Source organism: Geotrypetes seraphini, chromosome 10 (genome assembly GCF_902459505.1).
Source record: "Geotrypetes seraphini chromosome 10, aGeoSer1.1, whole genome shotgun sequence".
Classification (NCBI taxonomy): Eukaryota; Metazoa; Chordata; class Amphibia; order Gymnophiona; family Dermophiidae; genus Geotrypetes; species Geotrypetes seraphini.
In genome coordinates this window covers 51,033,344-51,049,928 of record NC_047093.1, presented here as the reverse complement: position 1 = coordinate 51,049,928, position 16,585 = coordinate 51,033,344, and the positions used below count along the sequence as shown (strand labels likewise).

Here is a 16,585-nt window from a genome sequence, read left to right as displayed (position 1 = left end):
TTTTCCTCTTTGTTTCCCTCTAATAGATTTAATAAGCCACCATATCAATAGGGCACATCAATACAAACATATTGCATGCAAAACATAGGACTTTTCTGCCCAAACAGCAATATGATTTACTAATTACAGCATATGAAAAACACACACCTTTGGATTTCCTGCTTAAAAAGAACCCCTTTTTTCTCACCAACCAATGCTGCAATCAGCTCTTTCTTAAAAGCAAAGAAAGAATATTACTTCATTTCTCAAAGCTTAAAAATAGAAAAACCAGATACAGACCTTAACATGCATTTTCCTTCATTGCAAATGGAGGTGTGCAGCTGCACAATGCTGACCTCACTGTGAGATCATCAAGGTGCAACTGCAAGGCAGAATGCCTAAATTAAAAGATCTGCAAGATCAGCACAGGATTCTAACACATTGAGCTACATCAGCTTCTAATCAGGTGGATCTCACTGCCCTGTCATATCATAGCTTACTGACCTGCCTATGTATCATCTACTTAGGAATGATATCACAGTCACCACAAAGAAACATTTTTAGCTCACCAAGTTAATGCACCTCCTCTATCTTCTCCAGCTCACCGATTCAAATCCCATCGTCACCTTCACTCATTTTAACAGCTTCCGATAAGCTCTCATAAGAGAGTCTAGATGGTAGACTTTGTCATTTTTCATCAGCAAATTTCCCTTTGCAGGCAAACTTATTTTCACCTTCACATGGCTAGGACATCCTAAGCTGTCATGGTAGGAAACTTCTCCCCTGACAGAAAGAAGCCATTTGTGGCTCACCAAGTTAAGGTACCTTGTTGCACCTTGTCCATCTTCTCAAGCTCACCAGTTCAAATCCCACTCTCACTTTCACTCTTTTTAACAGCTTCCTAACAACTTCCTATTAGCTCTCATAGGAGTATACATGTTGTTTTTCATCAGCATTGTGCAGTTTGCACACACACTTATTTTGATCTTGCTATGGCTAGGATATCCTAAGCTCTCATGGTAAAAAAACCCTAACTCAAAGGAAGTGGCTGTGGCTCAACAGTTAATGGCACCTCTCCCATCCTCTGAAAGTCAAATCCTAATGATGTCTGGATACCCCAAAACATGTTCAAGTTTTTGTTGACAATCTACAATCTAGGTGCATCTTGATTATCTCACAATGAGGTCAACATTGTGCATCAGATACATTCATTTGCTCTCAACTACAAGCCACTGTGGTAGGAATGTATTTCTTTTTATACAATATACACATAGGGCAACAGGTATGAGTTTACTAAAACTTCAGAGGGCTTGGACAGGTGTTGAAGGAAGGTACATGTTTAGAGATGTATCCTAGAGACATTACTATTGGTAAATTCAGCTTGGCTTTAGAATTGGGGGTGTGGTTTCATGCCTGAGGAGTGTGTGTTGGGGTGGGGGAGGGGGTTTAGGATGAGAGAACAGGCTGTTTTAGACATCTGAGAATTGCTGCAGATCATTTTAAAGCTCAACGCAAATATGTTTAAGCAAAGGAATGGCCAAAGAACACCCAAACAGTTTGAAGGTTTTCTGGTAGAAAAATGAAAATTACATTTTGATAACTATACTCAAGACTTGAACCCCTGATGTTTGGAAGATAAAAGCAGTGCTCTGAAGCATAGAGCTAGAGAGGGAATTTCTTTTAGAATTTGGTAACAGGAACTTCTATAGACTAAGCAAATGACAAATGGCTTTTTATCAAAGGTTGAGAAGTGAAGGAAATGATTAAAAGTCAGTACAGGTATGTTTGGCCAAACCACACCCAAAGCACACCCAATCAGTTTAAACGTTTTCTGGTGGGAAATCCTAACGGTGCCTATGACATCATGCTTAGTATAAGAAGGTCCATCAGAGCAGAGTTTTCTCTTTTAGGAATCCCATTCTGTGTTATTGCTTATGCTGATTTCTGAGACCTCATCTTTCCTGATTATCTTTTAACTTTTTCTTTCCTATATCTGCCACAACTCTCTCCATTTCACAGGACCATTAGCAGCTCTGAGAATTAGAAACATAGAAAATGATGAAACATAGAAAATGATGGCAGAAAAGGGCTATAGCCCACCAAGTCTGCCCAATTAGTGATGATAAAAATTGGTTCCAGGTATGTTTGCTGAAAAAACACCCATGCTGTTTGAAACTTTGGCGCCAGGAAAATGGGTATGTGTTAACCGTACCCGAGAGTGGAACCTATGAAGTTGGGAAGATGGAACCAGTGCTTTTATTCATAGAGCTAAAGGTAATTCTTTTTAGAGTCATATAGAGGCAGCTCAAAAGACTAATCAGTTTTGGTGGTAATTGTTAGGCATCCTTATTATAAAAAGGATGCAGCTGCCTCTTTTTAGGAGTCCAACAGTGTTTGTGCTTCTGTTCATTCTAGGTGTTATTTTCAGACTGTGCTGTGACATATTCTCCCACAACTTCTGCTTTTTACTTTTGCCACAGATGCCTTTCTAACATTTTCCCCTTTTTCTCCTGATTTCAGGTCCCCAGAGTGGCTAATGACTCTCCTTGTGTTTCCCAGAGGCCAGAGCAGGTCTGTTAAAACTGGGTTCAGCACACGAGCTTGCACCTGGGCAAAGAATTATTGCCAGCAGCTCAAATACCAAAACAGAAAGAATAGGTGAGAATGAAGTATTGCAACCTTTGTTTGCTTACACTAGATATCCTTTACTTGACTGCAAATTTTACTTACTATCTGCACTGTAATAACTATACCTTTTCCCTGAATAGCTCTTGTGATGAATTAAATACATTTTCACAATGCTAACATGTTTCACACTTTTTTTCCTTCACAAGGGTGTACTTCTTGATGATTTTCTGAGAACAGTAAATTGGTGAGTTTTAGGCTCTCTTTTATAAAGGTGCGCTAAATCAACGCATGTGTTAACCGCTAACGCGTCCATAGGATAACATGCACGTGTTAACATTTACCATGCGCTAAGTGCGTTGCCCTTTAGGACGCCGTTAGTGTGTGCTAAATGTTAGCGCGTGCATGTTATCCTATGGACACGTTAGCGGTTAGCACATCTTTGTAAAAGAGAGCCTAAAACTCACCAATTTACTGTTCTCAGAAAATCATCCTGATTTTAAGAAGAAATGGGATCGTCACGTGGGATCTCTGCACAGAGATAAATAGGGGAGGGTCATTGGGGTGGGCAGACTAGATGGGCCGCGGCCCTTATCTGCCGTCTTTTTCTATGTTTCTATACTCTTAATTTGTCTCAATCCATCTTCCTTTTTTTACAGCCTGCCTTCTCCTACCAGGAAAAGATTATGGGACCTTAACAATTCAACCACAGTTGGACCTAGGCGTGGCTTACTCTGCATACCTGTCACCAATCTCATCAAATTGCAGTTGCCTGATGTTACACTTGCATGCTGCTTTCCTGGACTGTACAATGATTCTAGACGTTCTACAATAAAAATTTTAAACCATATTTGACCTTGTGCTTATTTACAATAGGAAGGCCAGGGCCCATTCAGATACATTGAGTAGCATCCGGGCATTAGTGTTTCCTTAATAAGCCCCACTTCAGCTACTTCATCACATTGACCTTTGTCTTATCTAGTGTTCCATGAGGCCCAGACTGCAAAGGAGAGAAGTTGGGTAGCCCTTAGGGGGTGGCAAACAGGGTAGCTGTGCTATGTTTCAGGGGGAGGGGACATGGGCTGGCATGTCTCCTGCCTCACAACCTGCAAACAGCATAATATTTGAGAAAATGGCATTCTATGAGAGCTAGAGAGGATGAATAAGGTGCCTTAACTTGGTGAACCAGAAATAGCTTCTTTCAGTCAGGGGAGAAGTTTCCTACCCTGACAGCTTAAGATATGCTTAACTGCAGCTGTTTTGGCATGCTTCTGACACTCTGCTACGGAGCCGCAAGCATGCAGTAGCTGCATGCAGTAGCTACAGCCATAACAACGCCTAAACAGAACAGTATAACAAAACCTGAATTGCTATTATTTTATGGCTCATTGTCTAGCACTGCGGTTAGAATGAAGGTTAGCATGTGAGCCTGGTGTGGGTTCAACTCCCTCATGTACTTCAGCTGACACAATACTCATTTTAATAAAAATTACAAGCTATGGACCAATCAAATCTAATTTTCATCTCAAACAGCACAACATTAGCAATACTAGAAGCAAAAAATTCCAAAAGAGGAGTTTGCAATTGATATAAACAGCAGTAAAGTGGTACCTTGGTTTACTAGCATAATTCGTTCCAGAAGCATGCTCGTAATCCAAAGCACTCATATATTAAAGCAACTTTCCCCATAGGAGATAATGGAAACTCAGTTGATTCGTTCCACATTGTTTCTCACTCTTGCTTTAATGGCGCGTCCTGGGTATGTCCAATTTCACCCCCCAGCTTAGAATTATACTCAGTTCTAGTAAAACGAAACAGGGAGCATCCCTGTCGGGAATTTTTAATATGACTGTTACTTTGTTGAACTAGGACAGGACAATAAAGCGGTGTGGGAGCAGCGCAGATCGCCTCATTTACTTACTTTATTAGCCATTCTCTCGCGCACCGTTTCAGTCCTGCATTCCCTCTCCTTCAGAGCAGGATCCATCCACCGCCAGCAGCTGGGGAACAACAAGCCAACCCCAGTCAGTCTTCTTCCTGGCTCGAAGGTACAGTAGGTCGGTCTGGCACCCCCTTCCCGAATTCCTAAGCTGATTTGAGTGCCACTTTCAACCCGCGTCGGGTGAGATGCTTGGGATTGGCTGTTGCTCACTGCTGGCTTCTCTTGGGTTGGGCGCGTGCGGGGCTTGGTTCATTGGGATTGGCTATTGCTTGCTGCTGGCTTCTCTTGGGTTGGGCGCATGCAGGGCTTGGTTTAATGGTGTGGTGGAGGAGCAGAACACGCCTTGCTTCAGCTCTGAGCACGTAGCCGAGATTGTGGGGCGGCAGGGTTGGAAAATCAACTTAAGCTGCAGGTAATTTTTGCTCGTTTTGCAAGACGGCGCTCGGTTTGCGAGTTACAAATTGCTGGACTGTTTTGCTCGTCTTGCAAAACACTCGCAAACCACGTTACTCGCAAACCGAGGTGTGACTGTATTTGACTCCATGTCACATTTATTCAACCATACTTGAGATTCTGGCTTTTGGGACAATGAAAGCAGTGCTTTAAGCCATTAAGCTAACAGTCTTTTGTCTCAACTAACTGTGATATGATAGTTAAGCAGGTGATACCTTAGCAGATCAGTAAGCTATGATAATAATAATAATAATAATTTTATTCTTATATACCGCCAGACCAGGATGGTTCTAGGCGGTTCACAACAAATGATATGACAGGGGAGTCACAGAAACTGGAGTGGAAGGTGGTGTAGCTCAACGAGTAAAAGCTCTGTGCTGATCTTGCAGAGGTTGTGAGTTCAACTCCCAGCCCATCTTTTAATGGTGGCATTGTACCTTGCAGGTGCACCTTGATGATCTCACAATGAGGTCAGCATTGTGCAGCTGCACATCTCCCTTTGCAATGAACTAGAAGCTACATTCAGGTATGTTATGTGTTTTATTCTGTTTTTAAGCTTTGCCAAATGAAGTTATGGGCTTGTTTGCTTTGAAGAATGAGCTGATTGGAGCAATGTTTAGTGAGAAAGAAAGTGTTATTTGGAGCAAGAAACCTAAAGCTGTGATTTTCATGTGCTGTAATTAGCTAATAACATTGTTTCTTTAGCCAGGAAATGAGTAAGTTTTAAATTCAACATGCTTGTATGGATGTGTTCTGTTTATGTGGTGGCTGAATCACAAAATAAAATCCCTGAACTGTATTTGAAGATCACTTTGGAAACATCCAAAATCTGCCTATATCCCATTCAGAGAAATATCTATCAAATAACATCTATCTGACGCCCAGAAAAAGCTCAATGGATGACCTACAGGGCTGTTTAAATAGCATCCATAGAACTCGCGTCTATCCAATTACCGTCTTTCTGAAGCCTAAACCATGTCTATCTAAAGACCAAACAATGCTCAAACAGCTATTCTTTGCACTGCTTGTAGGAGCTAATTTTACAATTACTCTGCAGCTTCCTATGTAGCACAGAGGTTAAATTTACACCCTTCTACACTGATATTCCCAATTCAACTCCCAGTCAGTACCTCTCACTGAAAATGAAATATTATAATTATCCTTTTAAAGATCGCATACTGTGTTACTGGTTTTTTGTTTTTATTATGTTAAAGCTTACAATCCTGTAATGATGAAGTGAATATTACAGGGCAGTGAGTCCACCTTGTGTTGTCTCCTGGTATCTATCCTAGCAGAATTAACTGCCATAACGACACCTATACGGAAAAGTATAATCAAAGCTGAATTGCTATTATTGTATGGCTCATTGTCTAGCACAACAGATTAGAATGAAGGTTAGCATGTAAGCATGTCACATTTTTTCAAGATTCACACCGATGTTTCCAGTTCAACTCCCACTGAAAATAATATATTACAAATATCCTTTTAAAGATGGTATACAGTGGTGCCTCGCACAGCGAACGCCTCGCACAGCGAACGCTGCGCACAACGAACTTTATGTCTTGATTCGTACAACGGACTTCGTTTCACACAACGAAGTCCGGGGTTCCTGCGGGGTTGGATCGCAGCGGGGTTGGTCGAGCCGCGAGGGTAGTCTCCTTCTCCTTACCTGCCCTGTCGCAGCACACAGCCGAACGGAAATCTTCCCGATGTCAGCGCTGACGTCGGAGGGAGGGCTTAAGCAAAGCCCTCCCTTCCTCCGATGTCAGCGCTGACATCAGGAAGACTTCCGTTCGGCTGTGTGCGGCTGCGGCAGGGCAGGTAGGAAGAAGGCAATGGCGAACGAAAGAGGGGGGAGGGGGCGGTCCGCCCCAAAGAATGTGCACAGCTGGTCAGGTCCCCCGATCGACCGACAACAGGCCCGGCCGACAAACCTCCCTGCCCTGTAGCCGCGAATCTAAATTACCTCTTACAGCAGCTTCAATAATCCAGCTGCTGTAAGAAGGTAATTTAGATTCGCGGCTACAGGACAGGGAGATTTGTCCGACCGGGCCTGTTCTGTTGTCGGTCGGGTGCAAAAGCGCCACAAAGGTGGAGGCAGGGAGGGAGGAAAGGTGGAGTGGAGAAGAAAAGACGCTTAAGGGGGGAGAAGGCCGCTGAAAGCACATGTTGGAGCAGGGGATGAGAGGGAGGGAGAGAAGGGGAAATATTGGACAAGGGCAGAAGGGATGCTAAATCATAGGGTGACAGGCAGAGAGAACAACAGGAAAAAGAGTGGAAGCAATCTTGAACCCTGAGGGTGAGGGCAGAGAGAGGTGGTGAGATGATTGATCATGGGGAGAGGGACAAAAGGGAATAGAGATGGGATAGGAAGATAGTGGAAGTAAAAGGACAGGGAGATGTATGTTTTTAGATGTATCTAAATAAAAATAATAACAAAAAATTTATCTTTTTTATGTCATCTTAGCATATTTTATGCTGCAGAACGAATTATTTTTTTTTACATGTATTCCTATGGGAAAACGCGTTTCACATAACGAACGTTTCACATAACAAACTTGCTCCTGGAACCAATTAAGTTCGTTGTGTGAGGCACCACTGTACTGTGTTTTTATTACGTTAAAGCTTACAATCCTGAAATAACTAAATACAATGTAGAGACGTTTACCTGGCGTCTACAAGTGAAAAAATTGTATTATTAGACACACGCAGCAGACATCTAATGACACTAAGCACGACATGCGCCCCGCAGATGTCTAAAGCATCCCTAAAGGTAGGCACAGTTTGCAGAATCGGGGCCTCGGAGCCCCTTTTAAAAAGCTGTGGTAGTGATGCTCTTGCAGTAAATGCACCAAAGCCCATTCAAATCCTATGGGCTTCAGTGCATTTATTGCTGCAACATCACTACCACAGCTTTGTAAAAGGAGCCCTTAGATCAGACTCCGGTCCTCGAGGCCGGAATCCAATCTGGTTTTCAGGATTTCCCCAATGAATATGCATGAGATCTATTTGCATGCACTGCTTTCAATGTATATTCATTGGGGAAATCCTGAAAACCCAATTGGATTCCGGCCCTCGAGGACCGGAGTTGCCCATGTCTGCCTTAGATTGTAAGCCCTTTGAGAACAGGAAATACCTACTATACCTGAATGTAACACCTCAAGCACAAATCTAGAAAGGTAATGAAATCTGAATTTATGTCCTTCCACTCGGTGTGGTTCCCTTTGCACAGTGCTCACTCCTCTCCAGTTATTAGGCAACATGCTCATTTACAAGACCCTCTTCTTTTAACTGCAACACAAACCTGTTTGGTTTCCAGTTTCCTATCCCATTCTCTTGTAGCCTGAGTTTCAGGCCTCAGTTAGAATAAGCACAAGGTAGCAACAAGCAGCCGCTGCAGCCCCTTCGCCAAAGAACAAGGATTCTTTCAGATTTGTTCTGTCACTTCCTCCCTGCCACCCACAAGGACAATGCTACAGAAGGCTGGGTGTATTCACCTAGGACTTACTTTTTTTTACCGAGGAGCCACGCCTGACTGGAAGGACAGGAATAGAGATATTCCCCAGCTTCACATGTCCCTCCTCCTGTGTTATCTGCTTCTTTCTGCGTCGCCTACGCTTCAACTGATGTGCAGTGAGAGCCAGAGCCACTGTGCCAAGTGCTGTGGTAAATAGCATCCGCCGGAGGCCCGCAGATAATCTCAGCTGAGAGAAAATAGACTTTAAAACACAGGAGAAATAAAAAGTGAGAGAAAACAGTCAGCCTCTATAAGTCCCAAATACATTTAAAAGATAACCTAGCATCACAATTTTCTCAACGCCTGGGACAAGAGAGAGATTACTGCAGTGTTTGAGATAGGTATTAGGTAGAACTCACTCTCCAAAAGGACAAGAGAACTTCTCTGTACAATGGGGAAAAAAAATCCAAAGGCTTTGAACATTTTCTCTCTAATATGTTTCTTTTAGTATGTAGTGCTTTGTACATAAAGTGTATTTTTCACAGGTTCAGGTATATAAGGTTGGACGGGTTGCAACTTCATTATGTCTTAAATGTAACACAGAGGAAGGTTCTCTGGTCCTTGTCTCTGGGAAAGTTATATATGCACTATTGTGCAATATTTCTGGCGAAGAACACATAGCTATTTGGAACATATAATGCAGCACAGTATTCCGTTTTCTTCTTTAGGATTTCTTCTAGGAATCCAAAGGATGCTTACTCCGCTTCAGAAAGGGAGAAGGATTGTTACCAGGTATAAAGCAGGAATAGTGGAGAAAAAGTGCTTGCTTCAATACTGGACTCAAACAGATACCCCTTCATCCTGGCACTGGAGAAATGCTCTACATGCTTTGATGCTGCTAGAACTCAGAGATGCTAAATCTAATCCTCATAGGATTAAATGATTTTGGGAAAGTTATATTCAAACCTTATCTGCTAGGACTCGTAGCAATGTTCTTAACCAACTGAATCTTAAAACTATTTTGTGACCAATGCTGTTCCTGACCAATTCTGGGAGGAGGGATGGGTTGGGACTCATATAATAATAATAATAATAACTTTATTTTGTATATCGTAATACCAGAAGCAGTTCAGAGCGGTTTACAGAGGAAGAGACTGTACATAGACAGCGATGTTACAGAAGGTATTGTCAATTACATTAGTAAAATAATTTGAATTACATTAGTGAGTTGAGAGAGGTTATGAGTAATCGGGAATGTGACAGATATATAATAATTTCTCAGAGATGCAACCAGTTGGGAAGGAGTCAAAGAAATCTGTCAAATAGGTAGGTTTTGATTGATTTCCTGAAGGATTGGTAGGAGGGTGTATTTGAAATGAGGGAGGTTAGACATTTATTCCATTTGCCAACTTGGAATGACAGAGTTCTATCAAGGAATCTCTTGTAGATGCAGCCTTTCGGGTAGGGGAAGGTAAACAGTTGGGCATTCCGTGTGCTGGTAGTGCCTGGGAATGCAAAATGGTGCGATAGGTAGATCGGGGATGAACCTGTTAAGGTTTTGAAGCAAAGGCAGGCAAACTTGAAGATGACCCTTGCCTCTATTGGCAACCAGTGAAGTTTTCTGTAGAACGGGCTTACATGGTCCGACTTTTTGAGACCATAGATGAGACGGACGGCTGTATTCTGGATGATTCTCAGGCGTTTGATGGTTTTCTTCAAGGAACCCAAGTATATGATATTGCAGTAGTCTAAGGTGCTTAAGATTAGAGACTGAACCAGCAATCAAAATGAGAGGAAGTCAAAATAATGTTTGATGGTTCGGAGTTTCCAGAGGATGCAAAAGCATTTTTTAACCTGAGCATTGGTGTGGTCTTCAAAAGTCAGGCATTGGTCCAAGATAACTCCGAGGATTTTGATGGTAGGATTGATCGGGTAGGTTAGACTGTTTAATTTCAAAGAGGTACTCGTTAGCTTATTGTTGGGACTTGCTAGGAAGAGCTTAGTTTTTTCTGGGTTTAATTTTAATTGTGTAGTCCACTGTTCTACCTTGGTGAGAACCGAAGAGGTGTGTTGTTCAGTCTCTTGTGTCAGTGAGGTAAAGGGGATGATGATTGTAATGTCATCAGCATAAATGTATGATTTCAATTTTAAGTCTGATAGTGTATGACCCAATGATGACATGTAGACTTTGAACAGAGAGGGGGAGAGAGGGGAGCCCTGTGGGACTCCGCAGGGGTTAGACCAGGATTGGGAGAAGGTTCCATCACAGTGGACCTGATAGGTGCAGTTTTTTAAGAAGCCAGTGAACCAGGTTAGTACCTTTCCCGAGATGCCAATAGAGTCGAGGCATTTGATCAAGATGTCTTGGTCGATGAGGTCAAAGGCACTGCTTAGGTCAAATTGAAGTACCAGTGCACTTTTTCCCAGCGAAAACAGATGGAAGAGGTGATCAGTCAATGATGCTAAGACGGTTTCAGTACTAGACCTTCCATTAGTTTAAGGAAGAGAGGTATGTTGACTATGGGCCTGTAGTTTGCAGCTGAAGAGACTGGTTCTTTGGGGGGTTTTATGATGGGAGTCACGAGAATATGACCGAGTTCCGAGGGAAAGTGGCCAGTGGACAGGCAAAGAGAGGCCCAGTTGAAAAGATCAGCTTTGAATGGAAAGGGGACTGTTTTCATGATAATCGGTGGACAGTTATCTAGTAGGCAGTTGGATTTTGCATATTTGGAGTAGAGCTTGAGGAATTGGTTCCAATCTGGGTTATCGAAATGGTTCCAGATCATGTCAGTAGTCGAGCCGTCATTTTGTAGGGCGGGTAGATTGATTGATGGATCTGTGCTAGTAGCTACAAGGGACATTTTCAGATTATGAATTTTTGTGGCGAAATAGTCAGCTAGGTTTGCTGCAGAGGGTGGAAGGACTGTGTGGGAGCATTTGTAAAGGTCGATATTAAATAAGGAATTGACTATTCTGAAGAGTTTTTTGCTGTTCAGCAAGGGGGAATTGACTGTTTGGGAGTAGTGTTTGCCAGCGCTTTTCAGTAATTCTTTTGTATTCTTTGACTTTCAGTCGCCAAGTGTATCTGTCATTATCTTTTCCTGATTTGCACCATATTTTTTCTAGCTTACATACTTCTCATTTTAGTGTCAATAGGTCGGCATCATACCAGCTTGCAGACAAACGGTGTCTTTTTTTTACATAGTTTTAAAGGTGCGATGTCATCTAGAACTTGATTGCTGAAATTTTTCCATTCTAGGGTGAAATTGGGGTCTAATTCAGGGGTGGATATTGAGCTATAGTGTGACCAGAATTCTACTGGGTTTAATTGTCCTCTAGACCATATTGTTTTCTCTTTGTGATTGCTCCTTGGTTGCCTTTGGGTGTGTTTTTTGAGCCAATGTAATTTGAAATTATATAGAAGTTGGTCTGACCAGGGGGTGTTGGCCCAGGTTTCACCTTTAAAACTAACACTGGGGGTGGTTGAGGCATTGGAGAGAAATGAGATCAGGTCTAAGTGGTGACCTTTCCTAAGGGTTTTAGTTGGGAGGTGGTTTGGAAAAGCCTAGAGATGTGAGGAAGGAGAGCAGATCGTCAACGTTGGAATTCTCTTCCTGCTCGAGGTATAGATTAACATCCCCGGTTAGAAGGTTATAGGTGCCCGCTGCTGAATTTGTAAGGAGAAATTCGTAGAGGTCATCTTTTTAAAGGTTTTCTGTTAAAGGGGGTAGGCTTAGTCCTTTGAATACAGAACAAGATCTCTGTGATACTAAGGAGTTCTAGATTTTTTTAGGGAGGGAGGATGAGTTTGGGGTATTGATGATGGGGTGATTGGATTTTTTTATGATTTATGATCACCGATTAATCCTCATTGGGTTAAGATTTAATGTTAAGAAATGCAAGGCCATGCATTTGGGCTGCAAAAACCTGAGGAAATGGTACAGTTTAGAGGTGAAGAACTTTTGTGCTTGAAAGAGAAGCAGGACTTGGGTGTGATAGTATGTGATGATCTTAATGTGGCCAAACAGGTTGAAAAGGTGAAAACGAAAGCTAAGATGCATAAGGAGAGGTATGGCCAGTAGGTAAAAGGAGATGCTGATGCCCCTGTATAAGATTCTGGTGAAATCTCATGTAGAATATTGTGTACAATTCTGGAGACCAAACCTTCAAAAAGATATAAACAGGATGGAGTCAATCCAGAGAATGGCTACTAAAATGATAGGTGGTCATCATAAAGCGTATGGGGACAGATTTAAAGATGTCAATATGTATACTTTGGAGGAAGGGCAGGAAAGGGGAGATATGATAGACACGTTTAAATACCTGTGGAACATAATGCGCTTGAGATGAGTCCATTTTATTTGAAAGGAATAAAAGGGCATAAGATGGAGTTAAGAGGTGATAAGCACAGGGGTAATCTACAGAAATACTTTTTTACAGAAAGGATAGTAGGTGCATGGAATAGTCTGCTGATAGAGGTGGTGGAGACAAAGACTGTGTCTGAATTAAATAAAGCTTGGGTCATCAGTGGCTTGTTGCATGCTTTGCAGACCTGCTGACCAAACTGCAGGCACCAGCGATGAACTGTTGATGATACCGACATGATACTTATCTAACCACTTACGCAGTGGCTGAGGCAAGGTCAATGAAATGCATTTTCTTCTTTTGTACAATCTTTACTACTATGCTGTGACTGCAGCTGACTTTGCTGGCAATCTAGCAACACGAAAATCCTTCCTTGCTCATCATTGACACATGAACACTTTAATCTAATGTCAGAGTCTGAGGCTTGTTAATAGTTGATGTTGAAAGTGTATGAAACCCAAAAAGCCCCACTTTTTATAGCTGCCCTTTGAACTGTGACTGGCTGATGAAAGCAGCCACCTGATTGGTCAGAATTAATATGTGCTGATTGAACAGTCTCGATTCAGTTTTGAAGCATGATCTGTAAAGGTTACAGCAGCTATGTTCCAGTATCAACAAAATTAGAAAATTAGAAACAAGTGGTCTTAAAAAGTTGACTCTAATAGCCAAATGTATCCCTTATAATGTGGTACACAGACAAATCTATTGGATCAATAAAGAAATTAAAATAAAAAGGTCAGAAAATTGAAAGAATGCAAAATTCACAAGTGCTTCTAGACTTTTGCACACCACTGTATTTTTTTAAGTATTTCCATATAATTTAATTGAATATCCACTGGCTTTTGTATTCTTTGAAAGAGTGAAAAATTTATTCATTTTTACCCATTTTACACCATTCAGGATTCTGTAGATCTCAACATATCATAACCATCTAACCCAGGATCTCATCTTCACAGAGGCTAATCCAAGTTACAAGTACCTGGCAAAAACCCAAATAGTAGCAGCATTCCATGCCACCGATCTAGAGTAAACAGCAGTTTCTCCCATGTCTGTCTCAACAGCAGACTATGGACTTTTCCTCCAGGAACTTGTCCAAACCTTTTTTTAAAACCTGCTACATTAACCGCTCTTACTACAACCTCTGGGAATGCATTCCAGAGCTTAACTATTCTCTGAGTGAAAAAATATTTACTCCTATTGGTTTTAAAAGTATTACTCTAGTCTTTGTAAATCCTGATACAGTAAAACATTGATCCACTTGTATCCGTTCTATTCCACTCAGGATTTTGTAGACTTCAATCATATCTCCTCTCAGCCATCTCTTTTCCAAGCTGAAGAGCCCTAACCTCTTTTGTATTTCCTCATACGAGAAGAGTTCCATCCCCTTTATCATCTTGGTCGCTTTTCTTTGAACCTTAACATAGTAAATGACCGCAGATAAAGACCCGAATGGTCCATCCAGTCTGCCCAACCCTATATGCACCATAAAAATCAATCATTTAATTAAAATTGTCCTTTTTTCTTAGATATTTCTGGGCCAGATACCCAGAGCCCTGCCTGGTAGTGTGCTTAGGTTCTATCCACTGGAGTTTCCATCAAAATTCACCCCAGCCCATCTTAACCATTTCAGCCCGTCCTTAACTGAATGTCCACAAATAGGACACATACCATACTAGACTGCCCAGTACCAACCCTAGTTCCTTCAATATATACCCCTTATTTTCTGATTAGAGATCCTCTGTGCTCATCCCACGCTCGTTTAAATTCTGTCACCGTTCTCTTCTCCATCACCTCACTTGGGAGTGCATTCCACGGATCAACCACCCTCTCCATAAAAAAGAATTTCCTAACATTACTTTTGAATCTACCACCCCTCAACCTCAAATTATGCCCTCTGGTTTTACCATTTTCCTTTCTCCAGAATAGATTTTGTTCTACATTAATACCTTTCAAGTTATTTGAACATCTGAATCATATCTCCGCTATCCCTCCTTTCCTCTAAAGTATACATATTCAGGGCTTCCAGTCTCTCCTCATACGTTTTCTGGCGCAAACCTCTTACCATTTTCGTCGCCTTCCTCTGGACTGCTTCAAGTCTTTTTATGTCCTTCACCAGATACGGTCTCCAAAATTGAACACAATACTCCATGTGGGGCCTCACCATTGACCTGTACAGGGGCATAAACACCTTCTTTCTTCTACAGGTCACACCTCTCTCTATACAGCCTAGCATCCTTCTGGCAGCAGCCACCACCTTGTCACACTGTTTCTTCACCTTCAGATCTTCAGACATTATCACCCCAAGGTCCCTCTCCCCATCCGTGCACATTAGCCTCTCACCTCCCAGCACATAGGGCTCCTTCCGATTTCTAAATTCCAAATGCATTACTCTGCACTTCTTTGCATTGAATTTTAATTGTCAGATATTGGACCATTCCTCTAACTTTTGTAGATCCTTTTTCATGTTTTCCACTCCCTCCTCAGTGTCTACTCTGTTACAAATCTTGGTATCATCTGCAAAAAAGCAAATCTTTCCATCTAACCCTTCGGCAATGTCGTTCACAAACATTTTGAACAGGATTGGTCCCAGCAACGATACCTGAGGGACTTTCCCTCCTCTGAGCGAATTCCATTAACCACCACCCTCTGGGCATCTGCCTGTCAACCAGTTTCTAATCAAGTTCACCACTTTGGGTCCTAACTTCAGCTCATCAAGTTTGTTCTATGAGGAACTGTGTCAAAGACTTTGCTGAAATCTAAGTAAATTACATCTAGCATATGCCCTTGATCCAATTTTCTGGTCATCCAGTCAAAAAATTCAATCAGATTCATTTGGCACGACTTACCTTTAATAAAACCATGTTGACTCAGATCCTGTAACCCATTTGATTCAAGGAATTTCACTATCCTTTCTTTCAGCAACGCTTCCATTATTTTTCCAATAACCGAAGTGAGTTTCCCGCTTCATCTCTGCGACCACTTTTGTGAATCGGCTCCACGTCTGCTGTTCTACAATCCCCAGGAACCACTCCCGTCTCCAAAGATTTGTTGAACAAATCTTTAATAGGACCCGCCAGAATCTCTCTGAGCTCCCTCAATATCCTGGAATGGATCCGTCCGGTCTCATCATTTTGTCCATCTTCAATTTTTCAAATTGTTCATAAACACTTTCTTCCGTGAATGGCACGGTATCTACTCCATTCTCATGTGTAACTTAGCCAGACCATCTGTCCTTCTCCAGGATCTTCTTCTGTGAACACAGAACTCTGCAGAAGGCTTATTGTGAATAATTTGCCTCTTTTCTGATGACACCAAGAGATACAACAGGTCAGATACCTTAGAACAGTGGTTCCCAACCCTGTCCTGGAGGAACACCAGGCCAATTGGGTTTTCAGGCTAGCCCTAATGAATATGCATGAAGCAAATTTGCATGCCTATCACTTCCATCATATGCAAATCTCTCCCATGCATATTCATTAGAGCTAGCCTGAAAACCCGATTGGCCTGGTGTTCCTCCAGGACAGGGTTGGGAATCACTGCCTTAGAAACTGTGGCTAACACAAGGAGGGCTTTAGCAAAGCTTGACCTATATTTGATGCTAAAGTGGGCAGTTACATGCATTTAGGCAAAGACTCAAGGGAGTGGTACATTATAGAGTGATATTTTGTGCACAAAAAGTGGGATCTAGGAATGATCATATCCGATGATCACAAGAAAGGATTTAGCAAAGCTTGAAGAATGATCTACAGTTTAGGAACTTACAT

The 16,585-nt window shown here is 41.9% G+C and overlaps 1 protein-coding gene across 3 annotated transcripts in view; it reads right to left on the bottom strand.

The window, feature by feature from the left end:
* Positions 1-16,585, bottom strand: part of MIGA2 (mitoguardin 2) — a 71,016-nt gene that overhangs the window by 51,655 nt on the left and 2,776 nt on the right. For all 3 annotated transcript variants that reach the window (XM_033961397.1, XM_033961398.1, XM_033961399.1), the window contains one exon: positions 8,508-8,718. In XM_033961397.1, the coding sequence (XP_033817288.1) occupies positions 8,508-8,718 (211 nt within the window). The remainder of the gene's footprint in view (positions 1-8,507; positions 8,719-16,585) is intronic.